At 43.6% G+C, this 18,724-nt stretch overlaps 1 protein-coding gene across 3 annotated transcripts in view; it reads right to left on the bottom strand.

Annotated features, from left to right (window-relative positions):
* Window positions 1-11,747, bottom strand: part of LOC121866509 (galactosylgalactosylxylosylprotein 3-beta-glucuronosyltransferase P-like) — a 34,769-nt gene extending 23,022 nt beyond the window's left edge. The window contains exon 1 of one of the 3 annotated variants that reach the window (XR_006088991.1): window positions 5,992-6,146. Coding sequence is in view for 1 of the 3 variants with exons in the window: in XM_042366259.1 (XP_042222193.1) it covers window positions 5,992-6,024 (33 nt within the window). In the remaining 2 variants the exon portion in view is untranslated. Of the gene's footprint in view, window positions 1-5,991; window positions 6,147-11,610 lie in introns of those variants that run through there. The other 2 variants (XM_042366261.1, XM_042366259.1) reach the window with 2 other exon arrangements.
* Between the last annotated feature and the right edge of the window lie 6,977 nt (window positions 11,748-18,724).

Here is an 18,724-nt window from a genome sequence, read left to right as displayed (position 1 = left end):
CAAATTTTGAACCGCAGGATGGACACCATTGAGCAGTTCTGCTCCTCCATACCCGCTGCTGCGCTGGTTCCTGACTCACACACTACGCCCTACAAGTTCCGACACACAGCAGCCAACCCCCAGCACAGCAAATTTACCCTTTGCTGGTATCACCAGACTTTCGGCCGCAATGCTCGAAACTGTGAGCCCTATTGCACCTATTCGGGAAACGGCAACACCGGAGGCTGGTAGACGCCTCAGCCTCCGTCCCTCCAGGCGTCTCATTACTGCGCGTCACCGACCGCACCTCCAGCAAGAAGTTCCTCATCGGCACCGGTTCATCGGTCAGCCTCATCCCTCCCTCACTACGAGACAAGTCAAAGCAACCCTCGTATGACCTGTTCGCTGCCAACGGTACCTCCATCGCCTCCTACGGCGTACGCACCCTCGCCTTAGACCTCGGTCTGCCCAAGACTCTGCGTTGGTTATTCGTGATAGCAGACGTGTCTCACCCCATCCTTGGTTTCGACTTCCTCACCTTCCACAAGCTCGACGTCAAACCAAGTCATCTATGCCTCATTCATGAGCCTACAGCACGCAAGATCCAGGGTTCTCGTGCCAGACACACGGACGCTATCACCTGTCTTGCGCCTTCCAACGAGTTCTCCTCCCTGCTCGACGAATTCAAGGAGCTTTTCTCACCCCGAGTCTCCCTACCCCCACCACCTACGTCGGGAATTTTCCACCACATCGAAACCAAAGGACCACCAGTCTTTTCACGCCCTCGCCGCCTGCGCCCTGAGCTCCTGTACACAGCCAAAGTAGAATTCAACAAACTACTGCAAGACGGCATCATTCGCCCTTCAAGGAGTCCCTGGGCATCGCCTCTTCACATGGTTCCTAAGCGAACACCCGGCGAGTGGAGGGTGTGTGGCGACTACAGAGCCCTGAATCTCGTCACCAAACCTGACAGGTACCCTATTCCGCATGTCCCGGACTTTCACCACAAACTTCATGGCAAGACTATCTTCTCGAAGATCGACTTGGAGCGTGCTTTCCACCAGATCCCAGTAGCACCGGCAGATACCCAGAAGACAGCCATCACCACTCTGTTCGGACTCTTCGAGTACACTTTCATGAGTTTTGGCTTACGCAATGCAGCACAGACTTTCCAGAGGTTCATGGACCATATGCTTCGCGACCTCGATTTTGTCACCGTCTACATTGACGACATCCTCGTCGCATCTTCGACGCCTGCCGAGCACCGCCACCACCTACAACTCCTTCTCCAACGCCTGCAGAACAACAACATGAAAGTTCATCCTGCTAAGTGCGTCTTTGGAACCTCGGCCATCGATTTCCTCGGTCACAGAGTCTCGCCAAGTGGCATACAACCCCTACCACAGAAGATAACCGCGATTAGGGAATTCCCCAAACCTGAAACGGCGAAGAAACTCCGAGAGTTCCTGGGTTTAGTCAACTACTACCACCTCTTCATTGACAAAGCTGCCACCGTCCTAGCCCCCCCTACACGACCTTCTCAAGGGACGCCCAAAGAAGTCTCACAAGTCTCTCATGTGGACTCAAGAGGCTACTACGGCATTCACCACTATCAAACAGCACATCACACGCCTCACCCTCCTGGCCCACCCCGCACCTAACGCCCGGACCACTCTCACAACAGACGCTTCTTCTACTGCAGTGGGCGCCGTCTTACAGCAGGAGATCAACGGAATTTTCATGCCCGTTGCTTTCTTCTCACAACGGCTTCAACCACCACACCTCAAGTACAGCGCTTTTGATCGAGAACTCCTGGCCATATACTTGGCTGTCAGACATTTCCAACACTTCCTCGAGGCCCGTCAGTTCACTATCTTCACTGATCACAAGCCCCTCGTCCACGCCTTCGCTTCAGCTTCCCAGTCACATACACCTCGTGTCCTGCGCCACTTGGCTTACATCTCGGAGTTCTCCAGCGACATCCAACACATTAAAGGCAGCCACAACGAGATCGCCGACGCCCTCTCTCGTTGTATATCCACCATTCTTCCCTCATCTCCACCCATTGATTATGGGCAGCTAGCCGCGGCTCAAGAGAAAGACGAAGACCTGGCAGCATACAAGACATCCCCCTCAGGCCTCATACTCCAAGAACTCCCTGTTCCTGGCACAAAGATAAAATTGTGGTGCGACGTATCCTGTGGACAGCCTAGACCGTTCGTGCCTCACGTCCACCGCCGCGCTGTTTTCGACCGCATCCATGGTCTCAGCCACCCGGGTGTGCGGGCCTCCCAGCGCCTCCTCACGCAACGTGTCGTCTGGCCCGGCATCAAGTCTGATACTAAGAAATGGGCTGCCCAGTGCCTGGCCTGCCAGTCCTCCAAAATACATCGTCACATACGGGCCCCCTTACAAGCCTTTCCTATTCCCAAAGGACGTTTTCAAGTAGTACACCTCGACATCGTGGGACCTCTACCATCATCCTACGGTAGCACCTACATCTTCACCTGCATCGACCGTTTCACCAGGTGGACAGAAGCAATTCCCATGCCCAACGCTACAGCAGAGACTACTGTCCGCGCCTTCATGTCCGGTTGGGTTTCCCGTTTTGGCCCCCCCGCAACCGTAATCACTGACCGAGGAGTACAGTTTGAGTCACAACTCTGGCAGCACCTCCTACAGTTCCTCGGCACGTCTAGACAACGCACTACAGCATACCACCCTCAAGCCAACGGCATGGTAGAACGTTTTCACCGGCAGCTGAAGGACGCACTCAAGGCACAGCACGACCCTTACAGCTGGACTGATGCGCTTCCCTTAGTGCTCCTCGGCATCCGTGCGTCACACAAGGAGGATATGGACTGTAGCCCAGCAGATCTGACACTAGGCGAGCCCCTTCGGCTACCCGGGGATTTCTCACTCCCTCCTGATCCCAACCAAACCACTCCAGCCGTTCGTCACGACTTACTCCAAAAGCTACGACAAGCAGTTTCTGCATTCAGAGCTACTGCTCCACTCCAGCCTACTCGGCGCCCTGAACACATCCCTCCTGCACTACTCACAGCCGAGTATGTTTTCGTCAGGCATGATGCTCACCGCAACCCATTACAACGCCCCTACGATGGACCCTTCCAGGTGGTTACCCGTTCGGCAAAGTTCCTGACAATTATCCGGAATGGCAGACATGACACCGTCAGCATAGACCGAGTCAAACCGGCCGCCTTACCCGTCGGGCCCCCAGCCCAGCAGCACCATCAACAAACTACGCCTGCACCAGTCCACCCGCAGTTACCACCGGCAGCAACACCACGCCCACGACATTTCTGGGCACCCTCTTTTCACCCTCATGTACAACCTGCTCCTGTCATAGAACCTGCACCTGTAATAAACCTCCCTTCTATCATAGAACCTGCTCCTGTCATAGACCCTCCTCCTGTCATAGAACCTGAACCTGTAATAGATCTCCCTTCTATCATAGAACCTGCTCCTGCCATGGACCCTCCTCCTGACGCAGCCCCTGCAGCAGCAGGAGCACAACAACCATTGCTTGTACAACCTCCTCTAATCCCAAACCCTCTTTCTCCTCCTAATTCTCCCACAGGTTTTGTGTCACTGGATGGAGTTGTTACACGTAGCGGTCGAGTCGTACATACACCTGCCCGGTATGTGTTATGTGTGGGACACAACCCGGACAACATCCAGCCTCCCGCCGCGCCGGGAGGGGAGGGGGAGTATTGTAGTGGACGTCTCCCCTACAAACTGCGTAGCACCGCCACCACCTGCTATCACATTCCAACGTGCCGTTGCCTAGCAACCAAGCGAGAGCTGTCCCCAGATGTTACCGTATCTTAGCAACGAAACTATTCACCGGCGACTTCTCGGGTTTTCCCAACATGACTCATAGCGGCTGCTGGGTATATAAGCTCTGTCTCTCCATTGAGATTCATTCTGCCCATTTTCCTGAACAAGCAACACCTCCTCCAGCAAGCTCCTAGCTGTTAACATTTATTCAACCAGGAGGCCAGCAACAGGCAACATCTTCTCTAACGAAGCTCCTGCACATCTACCTCCTTCAACACGCTACTCTCCGAACGTCTTCTACTGAGCAGCTCCCCACCACACGGCATCTCCAGCACCAGACTGTCTTCATATAACTTATATATTATACAAGAAAACCACATTAGAGTTTCCTTCCATCCTGAGTGCTAGACAACATTAATATCTCGATACCCCTACAAGTGTATACCATCTACACTGAACAATTGTTATCAGCATGTGAACAATAAACATGGTACTGGTGACAACAAAAACTCTTCGTTCTCTTCCTCACCCGCCATAATACTTTAACATTATTTTATCCGTTAATTTGGTCGGCGCCCAAAACCTTCGTTTTTTACATTTTTTTACAGGGATTAGCCCACCCGGGCACGTCACTGACCCACATCGGGGCCTGGGGGGCGAAAATGTAATACTAATAATAATTAGTTCATAATAAATAAAATTTATAATACAAAATGCAAAAATAAAAATAAAATAATAACTGATATTAAAAAAAATAATAATAATAATAACACTGACATTAACAATAATAATAATAATAATAATAATAATAATAATAATAATAATAATAATAATAATAATAAAGAACCATAAAGATATACAAAAATGAAAAATGATCCAGTGCGAACTGAGAAACGATATATGCATGTTGTGCTGTCAAAGTAAGAGAAACAATTGAGACCCTGCAATTGTGTGTAAAAGAAGCAGAAAATCAGGTAAGCAACCTGGGACTTGGTCACAATTTTCGTGATGCCATATGGCAGCAGGGTCTACCATTAGACAACACCTCATGCTTCCAATATTTTCCCAAGCGGTAGTACCTCCCTGTTTGATAGCTGCGTACTACCAACTGTATATCTGAAAAAAAAACTATTAAGAGTGTTGCCTTTACCAACACCCGAGTAACAAAATATCCACCAGTGACCGTCTGCTCTCCGCCCCCTCCGTCTATCTATATGAGTGCACCACCCTGCTGTATCTAATCAGATTGCCGTAATTTTATCAAATCCAAGTAATGTCGGTGAGGCTCCAACACTCCCCACTCCCCGTACCCAAATAACCGTTTTATTAAACTTTATCAACGACATTTTCTACATCAAGCACACAATATATAATATGTACAGTACATAGTTTATTAGTTAAATATGTACTATTTTGTCACGTGTCACAATAGGAAAACAAATGTCAAGTTGGGGATTAATCTATCAGCGAGTATAAAAACATCATCAAATGCGAACATGTTTAACTTAAACAGTTCAAGTACAATCGAGAGCCTGTGCTGCACACGTCCAGCATCGTACACAATGGAGGTCAAAATAAAGTTGGCACAGAGGGTAAGTACCTCTAAGTACACAAGAATCAAGGAATGTAAAGTAGTTTATAGAGCCTCAGTAAAAGCAAAATGAGGAATAATAGAAACATCCTGCCCTGCTGAACGCTTTTGTGACCACGACGGCTACTAAACAGATCCATGGCTACTGCGTTGTCTGGCGGTCTCTTATTTATAGAACTGTACTCGTTAAACACACTGGACAGCTGGAGTTATATCTACCATTACTCTTAATATAAACAAATTATGTAAATCCAAGACATACAGAACACAAATCCTTTAACTCACAAACCTCGATTGGTCATTTCACAAGCAGTTACGGAAGAAACTTTACCCGGAGTGAATTTCAGGACAGCGTGGGATCAACTGTCGTTAAATCTACCGGCACCTTGTATGGTTATTTTCTTAGCATTGCAGCCTTCTTTCTTCCCTTTGTTCACACTCAATCAATGCCTCAAGATTCTCAGGTGCGTCGTGAACCATCGTAACGACACTGAACAGTGAAACAGGCAAATTTAACGTTTTCGCCTTCGTGATATATTAAACAAGTTATCGTAGAGGTCTTTTATCTTCAGAGTTGTCATGTTCAGCAGGGTTATATATAGAGGGACACAAACACTCACACGTGCAAACATCCTTAACTTCCTGTAGACCATGGCTGAGGTTTCTACCAGGAGCCATATATGGGAGATCTGGGGGAGGAAAGCCGGCCTGCTGGTTACGACACCTTTGCGTGACTACGTCCACTCGAGCACACTGTGTGACAGTGCCCGACTGCTGTTTGCTGCGTCGTTTGGTGTACACTTCCTCACTCTACACGAAATGAGTGGTGATGGTGGAGGACAGTGGTGGTGGAGGGGGAGTGATGGTAATAGGACAGTAGTGTTTGTTTTAATACATATTTTACACACTGGGTCTTCACCCCTTCACAATTAAACAACAATTGAACCTATTAAAGCAACTGTAAATCACTTCGTAACAATAAGTATCGTATCATACTTTTCTTACGGACTTAGATCTGTAATATACATTGGGTTACAGAAGGTTAGGTTAGATGAGGTGAAATAAGCAGGTGCTCCATTTTACCTGGTGAGCGTCTCTACATGACTACTTTTGTTATTTTTTACTCTTTTTTTATATTCTACCTAAAATCAACTTCTTGGGTGCATCATTACTCTTTCAATTTGGAGGAATACCAATTTTGATGGAAAACTAAACACAATCTTTTTAATATTGTTGTTCAAGTTAGTTCAATAGTAACGAGGACTATTATAATAAATTCAGCCATTGAGGACAGTCTTCGTACATAATGAATATTAATAGTTTTACTTTTGGTTTTTCCTTAAGATTAGTGAGAAACAGACACTTTAGTGGCTGTACCGACAGATGTGCGTCGCTCGTCTAATACAATGAGTCATAATTTTTTTATTTTTTTTATTGGGCACCCCCCAACATCCTTGCGTAAGGTGAAGCGCATAAGCGTTTACAGCGCCCAACAGGGAAGCATGCTTGCCTTTATGTCTCACGAGTTAAGGGCGTAGAAGCCTGAAGAGTCAGTGGTTTATGTCATCAAGTTATTGGAAGTTCCAAAAACTCCCTGAATACGAATTCGCAACTTTCGACTTACAACAGGTACCTACTTTACTGCTAGGTGAACAGGGACTAATGGGGGCTAGGAAGTAAGTCCAAACAACTTCCACCGGCCCGGGAATCGAACCCGTGACATCTCGCTTGCGAGGCAAGAACGGTACCGCTTCTACCACCGGTCCCCCAATGAGTCTTAATGTAGTAACTGCAATACAAAGAGTGCGCCTGCCTGCCATTGAACGAGTGCATTCTGCCTCCCAACCATTGAACGAGTACGTCTGCCTCGCGACCGTATAACGAGTGCATTCTGCTTCCCGACCGTTGAACGAGAGCTTTCCGAGAACTCGGCGTTTTGGAGTCAATAACTTGTATTGTATAAGTACAGTGTATTTGCACATCACCGTCAGCATAAACTTGTACTACGTTAGGTTAGGTAATAGAAGTCTTCTACTACCTCCTACTTATTCTCTCTATCATACCTATCTATTCCTCTATAAATATTCTTTTGCTATTCCTTTACTGCTCACACACGCGCGCAACTAGACAAATAGCTTCATCTATACCACCTGTAAGGATATAATATGAAGGCAACACGTACACGGTTCATAGTTATATCCTCCCACACTATATTAGTCTGGATTGCGGCACTTATCAATCTTTCTCGTAGTCTACAATTTACCGATTCATAATCTACCACGTCTATCAATTTATATTCTATCCCTCTATGTTTAATATATAACTCTCTCTACCATTTACTTTTATTCCGTCATTGTCACTTATAACTTCTCTCATTAAGAATTCTGAATATGTATTATACATTGTTGAAGATAGAACACAGCCTGTCTGACCTTGAACCAATTTATAAGTTCATTATTTACTAACACTACAACCTTATGTTATCCAGTTAGATGCATTCTACGGTAGTCTCAGTGCCATTTTGTAATTTACATGAAGTTAACCCATTCTTACATCTCCAATTAAGGGAAATTATTTGACGTTCATACCTTCGATAACTGTGAAACAACCCACGTCTCCAGAACTAATAGTCTCCTCCCGTGACGTATTCAGAGTTTAATCTCGTTCATTATTCTCTAAATGCACAAGCAAGTAACTCCAAACTTAAAATTCCCCAAGTGAGGGTAGGGCCTCTCTAGCAGAGCCCAACCTTCCTCTATACCTGAGCCGCATGTCATCCTATAACACCCTCGAGTCGATTTCCCATTGAAGAACACACCTATGCTGCATTCTACCTCGAGGCGGCCCATGGGCGTAGGAAGGGGGGCGGTAGGGGAGGGCAATGGTGCCCAGGCTAGGATAGTTACAGAGTATGTGTATATATTACAGATGATATACTGTAATTTATGCTTGACTTCAAAGACACATGTGACGTTCTAAGACTACACTTGTCATACATTGAGCGTATTGATGAAGATACTGAATTCAGTGGTCTAACTTTATATGGTCAAATCAGCTGTGAGAAATAGGGGGTTATTTGAAACTGGAACATTCAACCTTGGTTCAAATGGCCGCGGAGGTAACTTGAACTGGTGGGTAATCTGAAACTTTTACACTGGTATGTATCCTTTCAAGTGGATTACATATTTATATAGCCGGTATTCCTATATATATTACCTGTACCCTTGATAATGTCAGTGTCACACGTAAAGAACTTCAGTGATGTTTGGTATGGGTTTCACAATGATGTGTTTCCATATACGTAAAGGTATACACGAAAACCGTTTTCTAATAAAAGCTGTAGCTGTCCATTCTATTAAAACACCTGAACATTTGGTTGCTTGATGCACATTACCATTTGCTTGTTAAAACCACATCACATCACATCACTTTTCTCGTTGTTTCATAGAAATCCTGTCAATATGAATTTAAAAATGCCTTCTAAGTTGAGTGGTGCACAGAGAAGAAAGAAAAGAGGAGGTTATTGCTGAGAAGGAAGCTAGTAAAGCAAGCAAAGTTTTTAAAAGATTTTTCACAGCCAAGAAAGATGACTGATAACATACTGATAATGTACAGAAGACAGTGTGACTTTAATAACATAGATAAATACCGACAAGAACGAGGTGTCAGAACAAGAGCATATTTGATAATTTGTGAAAATGATGCTGTTGCAGACAAACTGTAGGAAGCAAGTGATGATAAGTATGAAAATAATGAGAAGGAAGCGTGTGAAAACCCCAATGGATCATTATACATGCGAGACAAACAATAAGATAATATTAACACACATCTACCCCCGATCCACATGTTACTGGTTTACTCCTATTTGAAAATGTAAACTTGCAACCGGAAATGAGTGGCCCAAGTGCTCTTGAGACACGTATACGTCCCTGGCTGGAGCAAGGCAAATAACTCACACCTGCAGCTATAAATACGGTATGTAGTTTGCATATAGAGTTTCCTGCAGCAGTATCTCAACACCTCGATCCACTAACAATACCTTTTGCAACACCTGTAACCAACGAGTTCACTGCCCTGTGGGTGACCAGTTATATTTCTTCCAGGTTCGAACATGAAGATGAGCATCAAAACACAAGTCAATCATTACGTTCTTGAAAACCTTTTGTTTTTATTCAAATGACCTCAAATGGATGCGCCACTAGTGACACCTGAACTGCCGGATGTGGTGGCATCCAGTAGTGATTAAAGTAATTAAATAGTGACTGCTGTACAGTACATAGTTTTCTGTGATTACATTTAAGTTTAGTGTAACTTTGCCAGCGCAAACTTTTTTTTTTGAGTGAGAGTTGTGAATTCTTGGAACAATCTGCCAGAGAGCGTTGTGGCGGTACCGAGTGCGAGCTCATTCTGGGCCAGAATTCACCAACACTGGCGCAGGTAGATACATTCTGGAGCCAGTACAGTACATGCCCTGTACTTACCAACAGTGTGTAACAGAGACGTGACGATCCCCAAGCGGCTAACAGGCCGATCAATGATGAAGAGGATAAAGTAAAAGTACAGTACAGTATATAATTAAGAATTTTCATAAAAAACTTAACCCAAACTTCCCTTACCTAACTAACCTACCTCAAGTATAATTTGGCTCTCATACGATAGTAAACGACGTCTTAAATGGAGCAGAGCAAAATTTCCATTAAGTTACAGCAATAAGAATTGTTATACTTTTATCCCGGTCCGAATAATTACCCAAATGTACCCAAATATAGCCGCAATGAAGTCAAATAATGGTCCTACATGAATAAATCGGACTGCTAATCACTTCTCGACTAGTATTTGGTGACAGAAAGTCACAAAAAATTGGAAAACTTACTTTAATCTGAGTTAATAGATCGCGTGCATGTACCGACGGAGCGAGGAATTACCCAAATGTAGCCGCAATGAAGTCAAATGATGGTCGTACAAGCGTAATTCGGGCTGTGAATCACTTCTCGATTATTATTTGGTGTCATAAAGTAAAAAAAAATTGGTAAACTTAATTTAATCTGAGTTGTGTTGTGTTAGGTTAGGTTAGGTACATGCACTTGATCTATTAACTCAGATTAAATTAAGTTTACCAATTTTTTGTGACTGACACCAAATACTAGTCGAGAAGTGATTGGCAGTCTGATTTATTCATCTAGGACCATTATTTGACTTCATTGCGACTACATTTGGGTACATTTGGGTAATTCCTCACTCCATCGGTACATGCACGCGATCTATTAACTCAGATTAAGTAAGTTTTCCAATTTTTTGTGACTTTCTGACACCAAATACTAGTCGAGAAGTGATTGGCAGTCCGATTTATTCATCTAGGACCATTATTTGACTTCATTCCGGCTATATTTGGCTACATTTGGGTAATTAGTCGGACCCCTTTTATCCTCTTCCCCACTGATCGGGTCGTTAGCCGCTTGGGCGATCGGTCACGTCTCTGATTACTTTTCCTTTTCATTTATCCTCTTCACCAAAAGATCGGCTCGCTAGCCGCCCGGGCGATCGGTCACGTCTCTGCCACGCACTGTTGGCAAATACTGGACATGCACCGGCATACAAACACCAACGGGCTCAATACTTTTACTTTTATCCTCTTCCCCACTGATCGGGTCGTTAGCCGCCCGGGCGATCAGTCACGTCTCTGTCACGCACTGTTGGCAAATACTGGGCATGCACCGGCTCCTGAATGTACCTGAACTCGCTCCAGTGTTGGTCAAGTCTTGACTTGAAAGAGCTCACACTCGGTGCCGTCAGAACACTCTCTGGTAGATTGTTCCAAGAGTTTACAATCCCTAGCTGGCAAAAACATTAGTTGCCAGTTAATAGCCCAATTAGCGATTAGACCATTTTACTGAATAAATATATATATATTCTATAATGGATAGATAAAACTTGCTCAGAAACATCGAATTGCAAACACAAGTAAGAAGTATTTCCCATAAACAAAAATATGTACAATAATTGAGGCTCGTTCTCTTTTTTAAATCATTTTTGCATGTAAGAAGAACCAGAATTACAACAATTAAATGCACTGTGCTCAAGCACTTTAAAGAGTAAAACGAACGATCTAGGATCCTACGCTCTGTCAGTGTTTACAAACGCCCTTTGTAACACACGCCCTTGAGTTACATTGAAATCTCCTCCCGACATCACTACAGTTCGACCAAATTTTAGATCATATATCTGTAACTATCACTCACCTCCCTAATATGTAGTGGAGTGTCCAACAACGATATACATGGGGTGGTTACCGAGCTTAACCACACAAGTTTCCCCTGCGATTACCGCCACTTTCACTAGCGCAGGATTGCTCTGTTACTGAGCTGCCGTGTGCAGAATGGAACATGAAATAAGCGTTGCCAACTGTCACTTAGGTTGTTCACAGCCCAAATATCGTACAGTGCTATCAGGACATGCTGTAAGGAATAGTATATTAGCTTGATAAAAACTTGGCATGTAAATTATAGTAGAAATGAATAGCAATTATAACAACATTTGCGTTTTAGCCTCATTATATTCAGTTTGGCAAGAGAATACATTCACTGACTAGAGAACTGATAATTTATACTTTATTCTTTATATGAAGGCATGATCCAATCAAATAGTTGTTTGACAAAAATTGGAAATCCACAACTATAAATTTGAATGTCGACCAAAGACTTCAAAATGCTCATAATGTACTTCATACTTTTCGTGGAAGGACTTATTCGAGAATATTACAATTTGGCAACTCACTGTCGTGGCCATTGGCAGGACAGTTGTTTAAAAAGGTATTTATTAAGTAAAATCGCTATGCAATTTCACATCAGTCAAGCATATATTGTGGTGTAGGTGCATAATGTACAATTGGCTCCACTCCCGCGTTTACCACTTAGCATCGCCAATGTTCTCTTTCAGAAGTATGAATTCGAAGGCATCGCAGCATTCATTTGTGAGCAGGAGGGGTGGTGTCTTTCGGGTTGCCTTTCTCACTACTACTCCTACTTGTTGAGTTACCTTCAGTGATTGGTCTATCACGACACCTAGATTTTTCTTCCTTTCTCAACAGTATTAATTAAGTATTATTCACATAATATTTGATTATTTTTATTGTATCCCAGGTGCAGGGTCTTGCATTTTGTAATAAACCAAACAAACATTCGCCAGTCCTGCGGCCAGTTGAACAGTTCGCTTTTTTGCTTTTGTCCTCTTCACCACTGATCGGCTCGTTAGCCGCTTGGGCGATCGGTCACGTCTCTGATTACTTTTCCTTTTCATTTATCCTCTTCACTAAAAGATTGGCTCGCTAGCCGCCTGGGCGATCGGTCACGTCTCTGTCACGCGCATGTTGGCAAGTACTGGGCATGCACCGGCATGCAGGTGTTCATGCGTGATTGCGACATTAGCTTGACTTGTTATCTTCCCGAACATTTGACAATGTGGCTCGACATATTTTCATCGATATCGTTAATGTAGATCCCAAACAGGGTGGGTCTAATAGGATAGTTCCTTTTGGTACTACAGTAACTACACTGAGAGCCATATTTTCCATTCTGAATGTACTTTGTTGCCCGTCTTCAAACCAGTGCAAGAAAGGTAAACAAGAAAAAGAAAAGATAATTCATCAAGAAAAAAGATAGCAAGATAAATCAATAAGAAAAAAGATAACGAGATAAGTCAACAAGAAAATGTCAACAAGATAAGTTAACAAGAAACTAAGTCAACAAAATTAATTGCATAAGATAACGATAATAATTATAAGTAAACAGTCATAAGAGTTTTAGAGAAATATGAATAAGATAAAAATAGGTAAATAAAAATAAAAAACTCGACAAGTAAATATGAAAAAGATTATTTATAATATAAAGGCGTGCTTGTCTGTTCCAGCCATAGTTTCAAAACGGAAGGAGTTAGACCTGAAACGACACACATATAATTATTACATTGGCACTGGAGTCATGAGTTATAAGGTGAAAGAAGATTATGAGGGATTGAAGAAAAGTGGTGAAACTGAAATACAGGAGTAGAAAGAATCTGGGCTCAACCAGATCGCTTCATCTTATCTATTGTTTTTTTTTTATCTATGTTTTGCTCCCTCGGGTCGTCAGACCTTTTGTATTGGTATTAGTTTACTTATATGGTGCTGCTCATTATATTTCTTACTTCGTATTTTTTACTGTGGTGGAGTTAGTGAGCCCTCCCAGGTCCTTGTGAGGCTGGGAGGGTAGTCACATTTTTTTTAATTGCTAATGTGTTAGTTAAATGTCAGCTGTGTTAGTCAATTCTAAAGGTACATTGTATGGAGAGGCCTGCCAGGTTCTTAGTGGAGCTGGTAGGTCACTCCCATATATTATTCTCTCTAAAAATGTTTTATGTGTTTATTAGGGGTAGGAGGTGGTTCAATTACTTTATTTCTGGCTGATTTAAACCAACCATGTTCTTGGATTTCTGCATTAGTTCCAGTGGCGTAGCTAGAGTGTGTGCCGCCCGGGGCGGCCCTTGAGTTTGCCCCCCCCCCCACAAAAAATACATATTGCACAGTGACTCACTCTATATATATATATATATATATATATATATATATATATATATATATATATATATATATATATATATATATATATATATATATATATATATATATATATATATATATATATATATTAAATAGTTTGTGTACCATTATAATATTACTGTACTTTCACATACTCAAATATAGTATGCTTTAAATACACACCAAACATACTTAAACTTTATAAGTAACAGTTAAACAAAAAGCAAAAACGACATATAGGATAGGGAAAAAAGTAAAAAAAGTGTAAAAAATTAGGACCATCTTTATTTCTGAAATGAACCATCTTTATTTCTGAAATGAAAACTACAACTTTCTACAAAGTAACTTTTCTTGTTTTTTTGTTGGCAAATTCTTCAATGACATTGTCAAAAACTATTTCATCTGTCAATTGTCGCTCTATAGACAGTATGGCAAGATTTCTCAACCGCAAGGTGCTCATAGTAGATCTTAAGTAATTCTTGATCAGTTTTAGTTTCGAAAAACTCCTCTCACAGGTAGCAACACTAACAGCAATTGTGAGGAAAATCCTCAGCATTATTACTATATTTGGAACCGAGTTCCCAAGGTTATACTTTTGAATAAACTGCAAAAGTTCAAGGGGGCCTTCTTTCCACGTCTGGGTGGCTTTCGTCTGGGGGGCTTTTGTCTGGGTGGCTTTTGTCGGGGGGGCTTTTGTCTGTACCCCAGTGAGGATAGTGTCTTAGTATAAAATCGCAATGCTGTGAAACAAAATCTTAATATTTAATCTCAGTACCGCAGCAAAAGTCACATCAATATTTTTTAACCAATACTTTAATATTTCTTACCTTATAGTATTATGTCTTCCAACGAAGTAAATAACTGGATCGAAAACACAAGAGAACTTAAAAGTCGTCTAGCCTCCCCTCGTCTTGTCACGATGGAGACTTGTGCAGAACTGAAGTGAATTGCTTGTAACTGGTGGATTGGTCGGCTGTACATGAACTGATATGACCCGAGACTGCATGGTTTTGCAGCTACTGGAGACGTTAATCCTTCCCTTTGTATCGGCGGCAAGTTAATCCTCGTCGTGTCTGACCTAACACCTGACCCACACCACATGAGCTCACTGGCGTACTTGTTTGAAGTTGTTTCCTTAATCCTCAACAGGTTACAGGTTGTGTGTGTGGCGGGGGGCGCATAGCAAGGGTGTAGCTCATGACGTGGCCGTGATGATGTGGGTCAGGTGTTAGGTCAGACACGACAAGGATTAACTTGCCGCCGATACAAAGGGATGGATTAACGTCTCCAGTAGCTGCAGATATGGGTGATGAGCAGACCCAAAAGTGCCGCCCGGGGCGGACCGCCCCCCCTAGCTACGCTAGTGATTAGTTCCAAGGTTGTTCGCCTTGGTATTGCTGTTGACTACGGACTCCCAGGTGCTCCGGGCAAGAAAGCAAAAATTTTCCCCTACTGAGTTAGTCACGGCGATTGCGAGAAGTGGTTAATCGTGTCAGGGAGGACAAATTGTGGCAGTCTAGGTTGGGTTTGATTAGGGTAATGTGGTTACCCATGGCAGGGAGGACAAACTGTGACAATTAAGGTTGAACAGTGTACAGTATATGTTACGCTCCATTTGTGTAACTGCCCGGTTCATGAACTGAGCAGCAATTTTGCTCAGTTCGTGAAATGGCCCCCCAAACTCGCCTAAACCAATCCAACCCAACCTTACCGCTAACATAACCTACCTAACCCGAGCGAAGCCGAGTAATTTCGCTAATACAAGAATATAAGTAAACCAAAATATGAAAATTAACCCAGAAAAAGAAGTTGAGAACTGTGTCGCTGAGTAGCCGACCCCGCGAATTCCCCAGTGTATGCCTCGTGGTCTAGGTCAACCAGCGCCGCCTTACATGACGGAGGTCAACTTCTAAGCCACGCCTACCTCCGCTATTTAAGACCTGACCTCGTGGTGACCTCTCTCTTTTCTACCTACACCAACCAGCAAGCAACACCTCCTCCTCCTCCGCCGCTGCCTGGCGGCCCTCGCTCCCACCGGCGAGCATGGCGACCCACAAGCTGTCCTCCTCTGAGCATCCTCACCAACCAGCTCTCTCTACATCACGCTTGTAACCACGCTGCCACTTCCCAGCACCAAGCTGCATTGTACATCCAATACAACATGTATACAGAGAGCACATTGTGAGTTTCCTTTCTCCATCCCATCCTGTGTGAACCAAACATCTCGTACCCCACAGTGCATCCACAATTCAACGATGGTGATTGAGAGCAATATAAATAGGTAGATAGTGAGCCATTTCTTACATGTTCAAAATTTAGTTGAGAATGCTCCAGTACTCTAAGTCACATCATACACTGAACATCGACTATCAAAGGTTCAAAGGTTAAGAAAAGCGTTTCAGTTATATCAAAGGAGCATACTCGCCTAGGTCCTGTATGTAAATTTATAGATTTGGCGAACATCATACATCTGGTAGCTGGAGGAATGTCGATGAGTTCCTTTCTATAATAGATACATAAAAATATTACATTTGAAACGCCTTTATGTTAGTATGAAATTATTTTGAGATAATGACAGCGAGATTTATAAGTTAAATCATTTCCACAACTGTAAGAGGAAGGTTGAAATCATACGCCTGGCAGTAGCAACGTATACTGTAACAGAAGGATTTTTATACGCAGAGGGATTTCCGAAATGTAGATTAATACAGATATATATATTTATTTAGTACAATATTGTCATATAAGTTCACACTCGTTCAGCATGTATACACACTGTTTAGGCATACAACAATATACAGCGACATAGACTGATGGCAAATACTGGGCATGTTAAGGAGAACATGTTCCAGAATTTCTCAAGCATGGATTGGGAGCGATATCGATATATTTTTAAGAGTTGACCCTCCTCCCCAGTAACATCATATAGTGTTGCGTACTGTACTCCGGGGGTCACCAATTGTAGCGTACTGTACTCCGGGGGTCACCAATTGTAGCGTACTGTACTCCGGGGGTCCCCAATTGTAGCGTACTGTACTCCACCAATGTGTGATTGGGGGTCCCCAATTGTAGTGTACTGTACTCCTGGGCGTGTACTCGGGGTCACAATTGTAGTCCCTAATAGCTGTACTGGGGTCCTAGCCGGGTAGTCTGTACCAATTGTAGCGTACTGTACTCCGGGGTCACCAATTGTAGCGTCTGTCCTGTAGGCGCAGGGGTCACAATTGTATGTACTGGGGTACTAGCCTGTACTCTGGGGTCCCCAATTGTAGCGTACTGTACTCCGGGGGTCCCCAATTGTAGCGTACTGTACTCCGGGGGTCCCCAATTGTAGCGTACTGTATGTGGCCAGCTGTCAAGATCTCTGTTTGTCTTGTAGTGGATCCTCTCCCCTACTTCCGCCGTTTGTCTCTGACCAGCCGGCCCTCTTCGAATTCCCCAGCTTTCGCCTCGTGGTCTAGGTCAGCAACCAGCGCCGCCTAACAAAGCGGAGGTCAACTCTCAAGCCACGCCTACCCCCGCTATATAAGACCTCAGGTGGCCGTGACCTACCTCTTTCTTCTAGCTCAGCCGCAGCAAGCAACACCTCCTTCTTCTACCTACAGCCACCAGCAAGCAACACCTCCTCTGAGCACGCTTCTCTACCAGCTCTCACTACTCCAGCTTGTAACCACGCTGCCACTCCCAGCACCAAGCTGCATTGTACATCCAATATAATATGTATACAGAGAGCACATTGTGAGTTTCCTTTCTCCAACCCATCCTGAGTGTGAACCAACATCCCATAACCCCACAGTCTATTTCTCTTTGTATGGGCTCACATACGTACGTGCATGTAAGATATCTCACACTCAGGATGGAGGAGTTGCTGTGTGGTGAGAAGCTTGCTCAGAGGTCCTGTTGGGTGAGGAGCTTGCTGAGGGAGCTAGTTGGTGAGGAGCTTGTTGGGAGGTCTTGCTGGTTCAGGAGAGTAGAGTAGAATGATCTCCACTTGACTTGCAGTCTGACTAATTACCCAAATGTAGCCGCAATGAAGTCAAATAATGGTCCTTCATGAATAAATCGGACTGCTAATCACTTCTCGACTAGTATTTGGTGTCAGAAAGTCACAAAAAATTGGAAAACTTACTTTAATCTGAGTTAATAGATCGCATGCATGTACCGACGGAGCGAGGAATTACCCAAATGTAGCCGCAATGAAGTCAAATGATGGTCGTACAAGCGTAATTCGGGCTGTGAATCACTTCTCGATTATTATTTGGTGTCATAAAGTAAAAAAAAAAAGTGGTAAACTTAATTTAATCCGAGTTGTGTTGTGTTAGGTTAGGTACATGCACTTGATCTATTAACTCAGATTAAATTAAGTTTACCAATTTTTTGTGACTGTGACACCAAATACTAGTCGAGGTTAGGTTAGGTTCGGTACATGCACTCGATCTATTAACTCAAATTAAATTACGTTTTCCATTTTTTTTTTACTTTGTGACACCAAATACTAGTCGAGAAGTGATTGGTAACCCGATTTATTCATGTAGGACCATTATTTGACTTGCGGCTACATTTGGGTAATTAGTCGGACCCCTTGACTTGACTTGACGTCTGTAGATAAGGTAGAAGGCTATTGCTTGTATTGCTGGGTGGGAGGGCTGGGATTAGGATTGGAAGTTCTTTGGTGGCAATTTGGGGGTTGAGGGATTGGTTTAGGATCAAGGAAAAGAGGGAGGAAATTTGAAGGAAAGTAAGAGATTGACAGTATCCGGGCTCAACCAGATATGCTGAGG

The sequence above is a fragment of the Homarus americanus genome, unplaced genomic scaffold, assembly GCF_018991925.1.
Source record: "Homarus americanus isolate GMGI-L3 unplaced genomic scaffold, GMGI_Hamer_2.0 scaffold16430, whole genome shotgun sequence".
Lineage (NCBI taxonomy): Eukaryota > Metazoa > Arthropoda > Malacostraca > Decapoda > Nephropidae > Homarus > Homarus americanus.
The sequence above is the reverse complement of the archived record's forward strand: the minus strand, read 5'-3'. Positions and strand labels throughout refer to the sequence as shown.